At 48.3% G+C, this 15,496-nt stretch overlaps 1 protein-coding gene across 1 annotated transcript; it reads right to left on the bottom strand.

The window, feature by feature from the left end:
• Window positions 1-10: 10 nt before the first annotated feature.
• On the bottom strand, window positions 11-15,461 carry LOC140248854 (serum paraoxonase/arylesterase 2). The gene is made up of 10 exons (XM_072329914.1): window positions 15,321-15,461; window positions 11,013-11,083; window positions 7,764-7,819; window positions 6,463-6,628; window positions 5,298-5,424; window positions 4,310-4,510; window positions 3,576-3,657; window positions 2,900-3,028; window positions 1,891-2,057; window positions 11-148 (listed from the first exon to the last, which is right to left on the bottom strand). Exons 1-9 carry the CDS (start codon window positions 15,392-15,394, stop codon window positions 1,899-1,901), a joined length of 1,065 nt encoding a protein of 354 aa, XP_072186015.1. The 5' UTR covers window positions 15,395-15,461; the 3' UTR covers window positions 11-148; window positions 1,891-1,898.
• Between the last annotated feature and the right edge of the window lie 35 nt (window positions 15,462-15,496).

Raw genomic sequence — 15,496 nt, 5'->3', positions numbered from 1 at the left:
TCACTTTCCTGCCCGGTCGTTGGTCACTCCAGAAGAAGTAATAAATGGTAAGCACGGCTCTTGTCCTCTCCTTCCTTCTGCGTTGTTCTGATCCCAGCTGGCGGCCAACGTGTGGCTCCTGGGCCTCGGGCTGGATCTCATTTACAGTCTGCAATGATGCAAAAAATAGTAAATGTAAATATACACAGGGGAAGGAAAGAGAATGAGTGTTTTTTCTCGGCCCTTTTTTCTTGGTAAGTGGCTGGAACGCAGCACGCAGTGCTTTGCTGCAGGCTGCAGTACAGGTCGGCTGCCCTCGCACTGATGCTGGTCAACGTTTGTCATTCTAAAAGCTACTTTCCCATTTTACGCTGAAGTGTAGTTTAGCCGTAACAGGCATTTCACACATTGAAGATACAGCAGTTCACCTGCTGAACACGGTAATATATCTTTTTTCCTTATTGATTCTATATTAGTAAAGCATTGCATTAGGGAAGGGCACCCAGACTGCCCGCTCTGTCATCCCTTGGTGGATTCACCCAGGCCAGGTGCTCAGCACAGGACAGGAAGCCTTGGGGCCTTGGCTGGGCTGCCCAGCAGCCACATCACCGATGCTTCCTTCCACTGACACAACCACCACCTGCAGGGTGTAAGAGCGGCCCCAACCCATAAACAAGATGAACTTAATTAAAACAGGTGCGCTGAAGCATGAAGTGGCTGGAAGTCCAAAACTGACACGTAAAATGTGTCTGCTCAGCAGCATCTTGCGGCTGGAGCCGTTATGCTCACACCCTTGCTGTGCCTCTACCTGCAGGCAGGCCGCTACAAAAACCTGCTGCAAGGGAATAGTTAAAATAACAGCCATGAGGGAACACATTCCTCATTTTCTGAATAGCCCAGAACAGGAGTGTGACAAGCCCCAGCAATTTGTGGGTTTACACCTGGAGATGCTCCACGCTGCTGGCAAAGCTGAAGTCTGTCTTTGGTCAGCTGTTGGTAACAATGCTGAGGGAAGTGCTGGCTGTTAGACAGCCACAAAGTAAATGCAGTCCCAGCGCAGGGACTGCTTCAGCTGTGCTAGCAGCCCTGCTTCAGGATGTGATCTCTTTATTACAAAGCACTTGGGTTGTTTAAGCTCCCTCTGGCAGGTTCAGTAAGAAACCGCTCAAAAGCGATGTCCCTCTTTTCTCAATCAGATTAAGACTCGTGAAACCAAAGTCGTGGTAGGAAATGGTTTAAAAAGGGAAGACAGAAGAAGGGAGATTAAAATATCACTTAAAATAGCTCATAATACATCATTTAAAGTGTCATTAAAATATCTCCTTCCACCGATTTGTGAAGTATTGGAGAAAGCCAGCAGTAGAAAGCTTAGAATCACAGAATCCTTTGAGTTGGAAGGAACCCTTAAACACCATCTAGTCCAACTCCCCTGCAACGAACAGGGACACTACAGCTCCATCAGGTTACTCAGAGCCTGGTACAGCCTGACTTCGAATGCCTCCAGGAATGGGGCGCCTGCCACCTCTCTGGGCAACCTGTGCCAGTGCCACCCTTAAGAAGAGCACTCAGTGCAGTCCCGAGGAAAGCCTGGGTCCCATGACATGAAAGCACAGACTGGTAGTTAGCAGCTCCCATTAAGAGAACAAATCTTCCTCTGAGAAGATAAGCACAGGAATGTCGTTGTGAAAGGTAACGCGAAGTCTGATGGTTTCAGCCATTTATCATCTGAATTTGAAAGGCAGCCACTTCCTTTACTACGTCATAAAACTCATTGGAGAGGAGGCAAGAACACTTTGGCACCGGTCAGCTTTAATGGCGCTGGTCAGCCTTAATTGGAGCAGTCCTGTCCTTACTAAACCTAGCAGAAACTGGGTGAGCCCAACAGGAGTTAAATCCCACAGCAGGCCTTACCAGGGCAGCTATAGCTCACAGTACAGGGCTCTGTGGAAGACAGTGCCGATGAGCAGTTTCCCATTGTAGACTGTTGCCACCGAGGTCCCCTGCAGCACGGTGCCATTCTCAGCATAGACGCGCGTCACCGTGGGCTGCTCCGCCAGGATGTTCTGGATGCGCAGGACCTGCCAGGGACACAGGAACTGAAATGTACTGCGGGCAGAGGGCACATCAGGATGGTGATTTGAACAAGCGACCGGCATCAGCTGCTGCTAAGGATAGGGCCCCAGGTTCTGCCTGGGGGAAGCACAGTCCAGGAAGACCTGCTATTATTTGGGTTCAGTGCAATAGCGAGGCTGCCCCAGCACCAGGAATGTGCCTGTTTTCCTCCAGGCTAAAAGTTATTCAACATCTTCTCATTTCCACTCTTTTTCAAGGCAGAGTAAACAACTGCCCAGCATCATAAATCTACGGCTATGAAAGTGGATCGTTTTGATTTGTGTCTCATGGGAAGCCCCAGACAACACAAGAATCAGCCACCTGCAAGCCCTGCTGCCAGAGCCCCACCGGTGCCAGGAGGAGGAAGCACAGTGGTGTCACCTGCTGATGGACTGTGCCTGCAGGCATGGCTCCTGGGAGTGCTCCTGGCCCTGCTCTGTGCTCAGCCACTGCTTTGGTTTAGCAGAGCGGTTCTGGCTCAGTAATTAATGCAGTCCATCAAAATCTGATTGCTCAGCCACAGCTGCATAAAAAGCAGTCTAAGGAGTCTGGGATGACTGAACTCCTATGTGAGAATTATTCAGCTGTCTCCTAAGGATCCAAATAGGTGTTTGTAAACTGAGTACGTGCTACTCAGGTTTCCCAGGTGAGAGCAGAAGCTCTCAGCTAGGAGCCAGCACAGTTTTTGCCATCACAGAGGCTGTCCCAGCACTTTTCTCTGTAACCCACAGCTAAGTTATACCAGGACGGTTTGGACAATGTCAGTTTCTGGCACAGAGGTAGCCCACAGACATCTCCTAAAAGGTACCTCAGAGGCGGGAGGGTTATCTGGGTCATCATAGAATAGCTTCATCCCATTAGGATGACATCCTGTCCAGATATCTCCAGTGTCGGGATCGACAGACAAGTTATCGGCAAGAGTGTCCAGCTGCAGCGTCTGTCCAATACAGGGAGAGAATAAGAAAAAGAGAGATGTTAAAGCTGGCAGAAGCCTTGGAAGTAAAATATAAGACTGTCTTGTTTTCAGTCATAAACAACAGACCTATCCAAGACTCTCATCTCACATAACCCAGCCTGGCCTGACTGTGTTCCATTATTTTCTCCCTCAACGATCTCTTCTTTCCCTCCCGCACTTTATCCCCTCCTCCATGCCATGAGCCTGCTCTGAGATTTTTCCATCATCTGCAATGCTCGTGTTGGTTACTTCTGTTCTTAGAGGACGCACCCAGGCTGCCTGGAGCAGACTTCCCCTGCAAGATCCCTCTCTGCTGGTGGGACCTGCTGGTAGGACCCACAGCTCTGCAAGGAGTAGGAATCATAGAATCATAGAATTGCTCAGGTTGGAAAAGACCTTAAAGATCATCATGGCAAGAGCCGTTCCAACTGGAATGTCGTGCATGAATAGGTTAAAAGTAGAAGCACCAGAGGGACTTCTCTGTACAAAACTCATATCTGCCTCCTTTTTTGGAACTGCAGCACCTTACCTTCACATGGGTTAAATTCCAGTCAGCGTGCTTTTCCATAACATGGACGTTATGATCAAATATATCTGCAATATAGATGTACCTTCAAAAGAAAGCGCCTCTTAGCAGTGTGCACAAGTAAGCAGATACCAAAACCAGCCAGTTCCTCTTGTGTAAGCCCAGCCCTTCCTGCAAGGAATTTCACCTTACAGTCCTAATGCAGTAATAGAAATGTCAAGCAGGCCAGAGAGCACTGAGCCCACTAAGACACAGCTCCACACTGTGCCAGTTCTTCTGTCAAGGCACTGAAGCAGGACTTGAAGGGTTATATCCCCAAATCTACTTTTCTTTTTCTTTTCTAATAAATTTGAGTTTACTTGTCTAAACCACACGACAGGCCTAACACAGGGCTTCAGGCCATAGGACTGCACAGCCTTCCTCACTTTCAGCAAGTCTGCCCCATTAATATTTGGAAACAATGTGCACAACTTTCCATTCCAGCTGGTCAGAATGCAATGGTCTTTGCTCTCATTCAGTGTAAACCACCATACAGATCAATAAACGTTGCCTGCAGCTAAAGACAAAGACATTTGACTTCTGTCCTACAAACCCATTGCATCACTTATGCTTTACAGGTAGGATCTTGCTTCACACGAGCCAGGGCAGCCACTGATCAAAGAGTCCCATATGTCCAAACTAGGATTTGGGGATTCTCACTTGTGGATGAATAAAATCTGAGACAAAAAGAAACTTACTTTTTGTCGGGTGAAATGTTAATGCCATTGGCTGAATAAAACCCAGCTGCTACTTCTTTAACTTCTTTTGGACTGTAGTAAACCACATTTGACCAAGTTAAACCCAAGTACATTTCCAAGAACATCAAGATGAAGTCAGTGAAGTAGTGGTCATTGGTAGCATAGAAGCTGTCAGGCCCCACAGCCACTACATCATTCACACTGGAAAAGAAAAGAGAGAAAGAAAGAGAAGAACAAAATGGGGGGGTATGAAGAAGCACCATAAGACTGCACAGAACCCAGCCAGGACACAGCCACTCCGTGGTCACAAAGGGGCTGCAAGGACAGCTTTTACCTCAAATCACAACTTTAACAATCACTGTGTTGTTTAGAGCCTCCCTTTTCACTTCTATTTTTATGCACCAGAATTATGCAGCTCTGAAAGCTGAGCAGGACTGAAGGACATAAACCTGAAGTCTGGCTACCTGCTCACAAGACCATGGACAGGTTTCTCTTTTTGATTACATTCAGCTGGAAACCAGAAAACCAGTAGGAGTTGTGAGAGCTTTATCTTTCAGGCTACGTTTATCTTACAGTCATGTTGCAGTAGTACGGACCAAGAAAATGCTGTATGGTAATATGAGAAAAGTTGGGAGTACGCTTTACATTCACAAAACAGCACATTCAGAATAACAAAGAACCTGAAGATTCCCATTTTCAGGTAATGTGAGAGAAGAAATGGATGCCAAACTAATTCACTGCTAATTCATTGGCATCAGTCACAGTGGAGCTCAAGTCTGACTTAGTGGCACTGCTGTTAAAACTCTCATTACAGAAGAAGTACCCTTTTTAATGGCATGGGTAAAAAGTAATTGATAAGAGAAACCAGACATCTGGTTAAAGACAAAATATCCTGTATTAATAATACCCTGAAACCAAAAACACCTGACTTTGGATTTTACCCAAAAAAAAGCTTGTTTTGGGGAAAGACTACATTTGGCTCCAATACCTTGTCAGGAGGTCGTGTCGAATGGTTTTCAGATGTACAAGAGAATTGTCATCTTCCATAAATTTGAACAATTCTACTGTGCTCTTCTGGTGTGGATGATTCACAACAAAGAGGTACACGGTGTCATCTTAAAAGAAGGAAAAGGAAAAAGCTGGATTGCATTAGATCTCTGCAACAGTAGGGTGGAATGATTTGGGGTTTAGTGCATTTCCCTCCTGGCTATTCAGAAGCAGAATGTGTACCAAACCAGTGCAGGACCCAGTGTAACTGGATCCAGATCTCCATCTACCCTCTGACATGGTTCAGGCCACGTAAACGAGATTTTTACTGTTTCTACCATGATGGAAGTAAAGTAAGGGCATTTTATTTGTGCCCAGGCCATTGGATTTTGCAGTCTGATGCCTTACAGTGGCTGGTCATATGAAATATAGCCACAGCTGGCTAGGAAGGAGGGACAGAACCCCAGCAAATTTAGTCCCTTAGGTTTACTTACCACGCTGCCTGAGAAAGCTCTAGTCAAGCCTTCTCTTTCACTCTGTAATACTGCAGTACCTCTACCCAGCTGTGCTGGTGAGACCCTTAACTAGCCACCATCAATTTCTCCAATGGAACTTCTCTTAAAGGTCGCCTGCCTTGGGGAGCAGGTGAAGCTGCAGGAATGGGTCTCTTTGAGCATATTCAGGACTTCTAGTTGCCTTGTTAAAAGCTCCAGTGAAACAACAGGGGAAGAGAGGGGAAGGTCAGCACAGAGGGATGGTCATGGACAGCCACAGGGGAACACTCACTGCCTCCCTGCTGCCTGGGACGTGAAGGATGTCAGTGAAGGACGTGTCTCCTGGAGACCCTTGAAGCCAAGGGTGATAGATGCAAACTGGCAAGATTAACCTTATGTGGCTTTCAACTTTTCAAACATCTCCCATGATTTCTTTCCTTTCAATATAGAGTGAATCTTCCTGTCTTGGACAGTTTGAGACCACGCGCAAAAGGCGTTTGGTTCAGCCGCCAACTTTTAGAAAAGAAACCCCAAAAGACCAAATGGCTGAAAACTATTTTCTGTCCCATGGTGTGTTGGTTCCTGGAGGTACAACACAAGGCCCCAGAGAGATTTCTGCTTGTAGCCCTTAGGGTGAGGTTTACGACCATCACGGACTGAAGTTCTCCTTACCTTTGTCTATGTAAGTGCTGATTCCATGAGGGTTAAATGACCCCAAATCAAACCCGCGGCTGATTCTCAGTTCAGATGCTTTGGGCTTTTTTTCATTCAAATCCATCAAAAAAATTTCACCTGGCTTGTCCGGTGCAAAGCTCTTTAATCCTGGGTATTTCAAACCCTGTAAAACCAAAGTATAAGATCATTTCTGGCTGAAAGGTAAGAGAGGCACAGCATGACTGTAAATGCTGGAGTTCTGTTGGAGTCTTCAAGCACATACCAGGTTCGCCTCCTGCTCCAGCCACCAGCTTCAATGAAGCAGAGGGCCAGGCTCTGCTGTCCCTGGTGAGTCCTGAGGCCATGGAACAGAGGAGCCTTGGGCCAAAGGAGGCATGCTGTATGGGACAAGGCCTTCTACCCTGTGCTGACTCACCTTCTGTCCTACCCAGGTGAGAATGGGACAGCTCTTCTGCTCCTCCAAGCTCTTTGCATCCTACAGCCATCATCAAGGTGCCACCAGCCCCACCATGGTGCCATAACACCATGCCAAGCATCCCTGTCAAGGCCTTGGTGTCTCCACAGACCAGCGCTGAGCAGAGCCCCAGGTAAGGGGCTCAGACTGCTGCACCAGGAAACACCAAAACCCCAAGCCTTTGCCCAACCACTCAGGGACAGCACAGTTTATCCAGGCTTTCCCTGTGCTTCAAACCATCCTATGAAAAGATGCTCTTGGGGGGACAAACTGAAAGACCAGCACAGCCAAGTGCGTCCAACAGAAACGTGGTATAGTCATGGTGAGGGGCAGGGCTGGGGCAGCTCACACTTCTGACACAGACTTTCAGATGTGCCCAGAGTGCATAAATGAAAAAGAAAAACCAGCCTTTGTTTCAGAAAATAATTTGTAGGCCTCTCTTCCTGATTACAGAGAGAAGCTTTGCCTAGAAGCAAAAAATCTATCAACCAGAAACAAGAAAATCACCTCACAAAATCTGTGGTGTTGCTTTTGTTTTGATTTTAAGGCAACAAAGAGTTAGCACACCTTTTCTACAAGGGGCAGGTTTTACATTTCAACATTTCAAGTAAGCAGCATGAAAGAAATTCAAGGTTATATAAGTGCAATGGGATACACGTGTGAGATCGGCAGCCAGCACTGTTGTGTTGAGAAGTGCACTTGCTCAAGCAAGGAAACCCTGGTGAACACAACTCAGGCCTAGGCTGACATCCAGGCTCATAGGAAAAGAGCCCATCTTGCAGGCCTCACCTATTGCCTCCGCAGATTGGGCAGAGCCTGCCCCTGCACAGAGAGGGATACTTACGGAGCTGATGAAAGCCAGTCCATTAGGGAGGATGTCAATGTCTTCTGAACCAGTTTCTGCAAAACAGAGATAAAGCAATTTCTGTCAAAAGGCATCAGACATTCCCCACTGAAAAATCTCCTATTAAGCACAATTCCAGCTCACACAGTGCCACTGTCTCGTATGGCTCCTTGATAAAGCCCAGCAGAAAAAATCAGTAGAGTACTAAAAGTGAGAGCAGCACTGTAGGTTTGGCAACAGCTCTGGAATCACCTCCTTTTGGAGGCTTACATGTCCCCCCCAGCACCACATGCCCTGTGTAATGCAGGATGAGCCACCTGCTTTTGGCAGCTCTGCTCTGCAGCAAGCCAGCAGTGCAGGCTCTGGATTAAGGGATTTCCAAGGTAGGACCACAGGGATCGCTCAGCCCCTACACCCACGTAAGGCAACCCAGGGAATTTCACACACCGACTCCTGCACTTGAGCTGGGACACTTGGTTAAGTGTTATAGGCAAATATTTAGTTAAAGCTCTTGAGTGAGAGCCTGCTCTATCTTTAACAGCTGAGGGCTTTCATAGTCAGACCACACTTAACTGTGGGTAATCACTTCCAATATTGCCAGGTTTTGCTAGGAAAAAAGGAAGACCAGATCACAGACGTGAGAGCTAACTGGAAATGGGCAGTTAAAAAGCACAAGTTCAGAATAGGAGAAATGAAGGGAAAGTAACACCCTGAGCTACTTAGTACTGCTTAGAGGGAAACTGCAGATCAAAGCAAATGTGGGCACTTCTCAGCCATCTCACGGCATGTGTGAGAGGAGCATGGCAGGAAGAGCCAGGAAGGCTTGGCTTGTTCAGTGGCCCAGCTCCAGCAGGGAGAGGGGATCATGGTGCAAGGGCTCTGTGTTCATTGTCATGCACAGCAAAAGAGAGAGTAACTGATTCATCAGGTATCAGAAACTGTTACCTGTGCTGCGTTGCCTAACTGTGCCACGCCAGTGGCTTATTCACCATATTGTCTATATAGGTTGTAAAGAAAAGTTCAACAGACCTAGAAATCTACAAACATGATTTATTCTGCTCTTTATTTCATCTTAGTACAATGTCTTCTGCTGATGCAGTTAACAAAAGCCACACCCGGGTTCCATGTCCAAAGGAAGTGAGCATCATGCTTATATCCTGTGAATTTCTCCAGACTGCAAGTAGAATCATAGAATCAAAGGGTTGGAAAGGACCTACAAGATCATCTGGTCTATCCATCCTCCCATTACTGCTGCTCATCCAGACAAGTATTTCCAGCAGGTTCTGCAGCACCTTCAGGAATTGCTTCAGGACACACCGTTAGTTTGTTATAAACTAGTGATGTGATTGGGCACCCACAGATAGTGCTGATTCTACAGATGTGGCCCTTTCTACATATTTGTGAATGAAGATTAGGATGACCTGCAGTTCTTCTGTTTGTTCCATGTTCCATGTTGCCTATATTGCACAATGTTTGACAAGCAGAACAGATCAAAGTCTTCAGAAAGAGAGAGAAAGGATGAAACTGTGCAAAAATAAAAGGGCCCACCAGAGAATTCTTCCATTTACTCCAGGTTTGCTTCCTTTAACATGGAAGCATCGCTTTTAAAGTAGTTGTGATAAACTGCAGCAGCTGCCTGTGTTTCCATGTGCAGACTGGAGATCATTCTGCACAGAGCTGATCCAGCTCATCACCTGTGCCCCACTTATAAGGCCACAAGGAATGTTTTAAAGACTAAAAGAATGACAGAGTCTTCATTCAATGGTATCATCATATTTTAAAGGGAAAAGGCCAAGGAGGACCAAGAGGCACAGAAAAACATCTTTATGCAAAGTGTGAACAAACTCATATCTACGAGTCCAGCAAAAGCCCTGGTTGGAGCAGCGCTACCTGTGCAGCACTTAGATGCTGCAGCATACAGGGCTGAGCAATATAACCCTCCTGGAATGAATTTTGAAGGGCATTTGCAAAATTGTTATTTCTACTTCTGCCAGATCAGACCAAGTCAGCTTCACATTTTGAGCACTGGGACAGAAGGAAGCTGAGGTGAGGGGCAAGCTCAGTGCGCAGGACCCTGTTCTAGGAGCCCAGGTAGGAGCAGAACTGAGGCTCTGTAAATAGATCTGCTGCAGCCTCCGTGGAAAGCCAGGTGCTCAGAATTCACCTGGTTGCCATGTAAATGTCAGGCATGGAAGTTAAGATGCTGTCTGGAAATTAAACAAAGCTATAGCTGTGATTTCCAGCTCTTCTTTCCTCATCAGAGCAAGCGTTTTGCAAAAGTCCTGAAAGACTTCAACAGTAACAGTAAAGTGCAATATGCTCAGAGGAATTACTGAGAACTGATTCTTGTATGAATCATCACCAAACAAGAACGACTCTGAGTCCTGTATGAGTAAATTGCAGCTCAGTCTCAAAGACTTGGAAAGATCTTTTCAAAGGTGATTTCTAATGACTTCTCCCGCACATAACCCCAGGTGAAGGAACTCTGCACACAGCTGTTCATTGCAGCAATTTGACTTCACAAAGACGTTTGATTCTGACTTGAGGATTTATGGAATGACACGGTGACTCAGCAAGCACAAAGGTGAGGCTCTGCAGTCTCACCCAAAGGCTCCTTACCTATGCAAAATCCATGCAATCTCAGTACAACGTAAGGTATTTCCAAAAACACTACAGAGGGGGAAAAAAGCAGCCAATAAGCCACTGCTGAGCCTAAACTGCGTGATCTAGGGGAAAAGGAGTCAGATTGTGTGTTTAAAGGTAATCGTTTTACACTCCAGTTACACTGAAGGAGAAAAAAAACATAAGACAGAAACATTCCCATGCGCTAAACACACGACCTAGAGTACAAAGTCAACACTGCAGCCGCTCAGCTGAACCTCTTCACAGACCAGGCTGGGACGACAAATATGACCCCTCAGTCTTTGAAGTCACTCAGCCACCTTGTGCCAAGTGGCTTTGCAAAGAAGACATGCTTGCAAGGCGCGCATTATCAAAATATACCAATATATGTATTGAAACATTAAATACCGGTGGCAAAAGGCAGGGTGCCAAAGGAGCGGGTTTTTCTGTATAATTTTCTTCTTGTGGCTTCTCTCCACCTGAAAGTCTGCTTGGCTAAATACAAAAGCATGCCGGCAAGCAAAATAACACACTGCATTCAGGCTGAGGCTCAGAAGGTGCCTTTAACAGTCAGTTTCAGAAGGTGACCGGATAGAAGCGGCGCACTCGGGGCCTCTGAGCACTTACCGATCCCTTTGATGAGCCGGCAATTCGGGAGGGCTACGGGGTCAACTTCTCGTGTAGCATTGAGTCTGCCCCTGCAATAGGAAAGAGCAGGTTAACAGGTTAACAGCACATGCAGCTGCTGCTGCTGAGCAGGTAATGCTCCTGGCTATCTCTGCTTTATTGCCTGCCATATCTCAGCAACAAATCAAACACTGAACATGCAAAACCCAGAACGGACAATGGCAGTTGCCCTAAACAGACAGAATGGTTACACACTTCCCGAGATGAAGCTTTCATGATCTCATGTCACCCACCCACCTAAAATGACAGCCACACTTTCTTCAGGTTTCAGACACTAAGTATAGCAGCACCCTGCAGCCAGGACCAGAGGGCAGCCTCCCACCCCAACCCACAGCCTTTCCTGGTGCACCTGCACTTCTCTGTTTCTCATTCTGCATTAAAAAGCAGCAGCAGTGTTATTGCAAGGCACCACTGCTGACATCCTAACAACAAGCACGACTTAGCAGTACAACTTTCAGGATTAATCTCCCTGTCCCTTCCCCTTTTCTTCCTCCCCCAGCACTCCCCATCAGCCACTCTGGTTTTGTAGTATCATGTTATCATTTAAGTTGGAAAAGACCTCTCAGATCACCTAGTCCAACCAGCAACCCATGCCCACCATGCCCGCTGACCTCGTCCCTCAGTGCCACATCTATATCATTCCTGAACACCTCCAGGGACAGTGACACCACTACCTCCCCGGGCAGCCTGTGCCAGTGCTTAACCACTCTTTCTGAGATTCAATTTTTCCCAGTATGCAGCCTGAACCTCTACTGGCACAACTTATGGCCTCTCCTGTACACCTACAGATCTCCAGGTCACACTTTACAGACACTTACACATAGGTTTCTATCCCTCTCCACCATTGCACTACGTCTATGTATGCTGTCCTAGATTTTATTTTCCAAAAAGAAAGCTTTTAAACTAACATTTTCTTTTCCTTTGCACACAGACCACGCACACGTGTCAACTCTGAGCTCCAAGTACAGGAAATTCTGAATACACAGATCCCATAGCAAAATCTAGCCACATTTGTATCATAGGTAGGTTGTTCTGAAAGCGCATGTCTCTCCTATTTATTTCCATGGAAGCTACAACAGATTCAAAGAGCACAATAGCGCTATTTGATAGAACACGTTCTCAGCTACATAACTGTTTTTCAACACAGACACCACCACTAGCTCTGCATTTTCAGCAGCAATGAACAGGAGCCTGCATGCCTTACTCATAAACATGTGCACCAGCAGCCACTATGGTGGTGTCACTGCTAGGAAAACATTGCCCACACAGTCCATCTTTCTCTGGCCTGGACAGATAGAAGTCAGAAGGCACCAAAACCAAACCATACATTGCATGTGGCAGGACAGTCCAGACAAGATTGGCAGTGTGCCCAGTGGTCTCCAAACTGGGATGGAGCCTGGTGTTATTGTATTACAAGAGAATGACTGTTTTTAGTCTGGCCTGACTCTGGAAGTTGCAGCCTTCAGTTTAGTTAGCACTGCAGTGCAGTGGTCACAGCTGATGGTTTTCCAGGCACTGTGAAATCCAGAAGGATCGCTCCTTTCCTACCCCAAAAGACATTTCAACCACTGAGGGCTGCACCTTGAGCACTTTCTCTGATGGGGAGTTCACATCAGCACAACATGGACTGCCATTTTGACTCCAGCTCATAGTGGTGACATCACGTCTCATCACTGGTAACGACGTGATCCAGAAAACTGTCACTTTCAGCCTTATATTGGCTCAATAGGTCCTGACAAACTTGTAGTTGTTGTTCTTTCTGTCCCTGTGTGAGAATTCGTGGGACCCACTCGGCACAAACTCTGGGATATTCCAACACTGGCTCCAGCATTTCCATAGCACTGAAAGCAACATTCAGCTTCCTTGGTTGTCATCAGCCGATTCGTGTGAATGAGATGACCAAGACATTTTGTGGTGTTACAGCTGTGCATGGCTGAAACGCACCACCCACCACCTCACTGTGCTCACATTCACTGCTGGGACTCCATAAACATACACCAAGTGTCAGCGAATGTCAGTGGGTGCCATATTTCTGCAGGGAGGATTTCAATGTCACACCTTTCCTTCATACACACTCCCGTGTCAGACGCCATTGTGTCAGACTGCCACTCTGCTGCCATCCGTCACACAGCAACAACACGTCGTATTGGTGGGATGGTTCAACCTCTGCTGCCAGATCAACCAACATCCACCTGATGTCATGGGCCAATATAACGAAATAGGAAGCATCGCTGTCAGGACAACCCTCGTAGTTTTAAAGCATGAACTGAACAGCAGACTCAGTCAGTGGCATGAGAAAGTTGCGGTGCAGCTGAGGAGTGTGTGGTACATCAGCCCCACGTTTTTTAATCACCTCGTTATGGGTTCTAACTTCACTGGTTGCTGTATCGCTGACACAGGTTGTTCTCATCAGGCCAGGAGAAAGGACAAATAGGGCAGGGGAGTGCACGGGAAAGGAGCCAAGCAAAGCTCTCGCAGGAGCTCTCCCAGCCCCCAGGAGGGATGTCAACCCCCCAGCACAGCGTGACCCCAGCTCAGGGCAACCGTGCCCTGCATTCACACTGCTGCTTCCTTGGGATTTCTGCCTTCCTTATTGCAGGAGCCCTTCCCCAGCAGCCTGCAAGCCTCGCAGTGCCAAAAGCACAGCGGGAACACAGCCAGCAGCCGAGGGGAGATGATGATATCCCGACGGCATTCCCAGGGAAACACTTTGTGAACTGGAATGAGAGTAATTCGAAAGGACACTGGTCACAAGCCTGCAGCATACACAGAGGCTCTTTCAAAATGTGTCAGTTTATCTAGCTCAGGCAGCCTCAGCTACTGAGCCAGATGGCCTAGATAGCTGACCGGCCTTCTGAAAACACATTGGACCTGCAGACTGGGGGGGGGGGCAGCTTCAGAAAAAAGAGGAGTTTGCCTCTTGTTGCAGCCCAGCACTTGGCACCTCTCCTTTGCTCCAGCTCCAGCCCCCCGCCTCCTGACCCACTTGGAGGCACAGGGCAGCAATCCCTCTCCCAAGCAGCGACCTGTCACATATTCAAAGCCCTCTGTTTCACTGTTCCCTTTCTCTAGGCTAAGCAGCCCCAGAACTTTCCTTCCTACCTGACAGGACTGAAAATCCCCTCTAATTGTTGGGTTTGCTCCCAGTTCCCTCCAAACCGCCTGAGTCTTTCTGGCAGCGTGCTGCTGCTTCAGCACAGAGCACAGGCTGGGGGCCACATCAGTACTGAGTGTCATGGCACGGTAACACTGTGTGTGGGCATGTGTATGAACAACAGATATCCTTTCTATACACATTGTTTCTACATACATGTAGGAGCACGGTGTGCATATGTGAACAAGTTACATATATGCACATTCTTTGGAGGAAAACGGTAACCCAGCATAACTCCTGTTCCAGGTTTACAGACTTGAGCTTTTCTGGGGAGCAGTGAGCAGCTGCAGTGTGTCGGCAGGGGAATCTGTGTAACTTCAGCCAGAAACACACAATAACTTCTTTTTCTGCTGCAGGAACTTTACTCAAGGCCTATTAGGGAGATAATAGCTGCATAAACAAACCTGATTTAAGAAGAATGAGCTCTGTAGGATCTGTAGCAATTCCTCAAGCCTAATCTTTGAAGCACTTCAGGGACTCTTGTACCATGCTAAGTAGGCACAATATACCAAACTCAAGGAGCAGCAGAAGGCTGCGCTGAGCTCCTGCCTTCCAGCCAGGTGGTCCCAGGGATAGCGGGGAGCTCTGGTGGCCCCAAGGGTATTGCTGGGAGCTCAGCGTGCAGGAAACCCACCCACAGGTGCGGGGGGATCCTGCTTTTAGTGGGAGGTCTGCCTCTACCTGACTGCCAGTGGCTGCAGGGGTTGCAGACCTGTCAGGAGGACCCACAGGTCAGAGAGTTGGGTGTGCGTCCTTTAGCGTTTGGATCCTAATTGTAATGATGCACCGGCGTGCAACAAGTACTTCAGCACCCAAGCGGTTACAGGTGAATTTGTTTCAGCGCCGGCGCGCAGCTCAGGGGGCACAGCGAGCTTCCAACTCGGGGTGCAGCTCACACGCACACGGGCTACCTATCAGCCAGAGCTCGGCCTCAGCAGGACGCAGCGCAGCAGCTGCTCGCACCCCGATTCCCACGTCCCGTCCGGCCGCGGGGCAGCCCGCACACCCCGAGGCGGCGGACCCCCTCGCAGGGACGCGGCACGAGGTGACATCCCGCGCCCCGGCTGCGCTCCCGCCGCTCCCGCCGCGCTCACCGGAACGCCAGCAGCCGCTCCGCCGCCAGCGCCGCCGCTATCCCGACCAGAGCCGCCGCCAGCACCTTCCCCATGGCCGCTCCCGGCTCCGCGCTGCCCGCCGCCTCCCGCCCCGCCCCGGGTCGCGCCGCACGGGGGCGGGGAGCGCGCGGCTCCCGGGGGCCCGGCCCGGCCCG

The sequence above is a fragment of the Excalfactoria chinensis genome, chromosome 2, assembly GCF_039878825.1.
Source record: "Excalfactoria chinensis isolate bCotChi1 chromosome 2, bCotChi1.hap2, whole genome shotgun sequence".
Taxonomy (NCBI): Eukaryota; Metazoa; Chordata; class Aves; order Galliformes; family Phasianidae; genus Excalfactoria; species Excalfactoria chinensis.
This window is presented reverse-complemented; position numbering and strand designations above follow the sequence as displayed.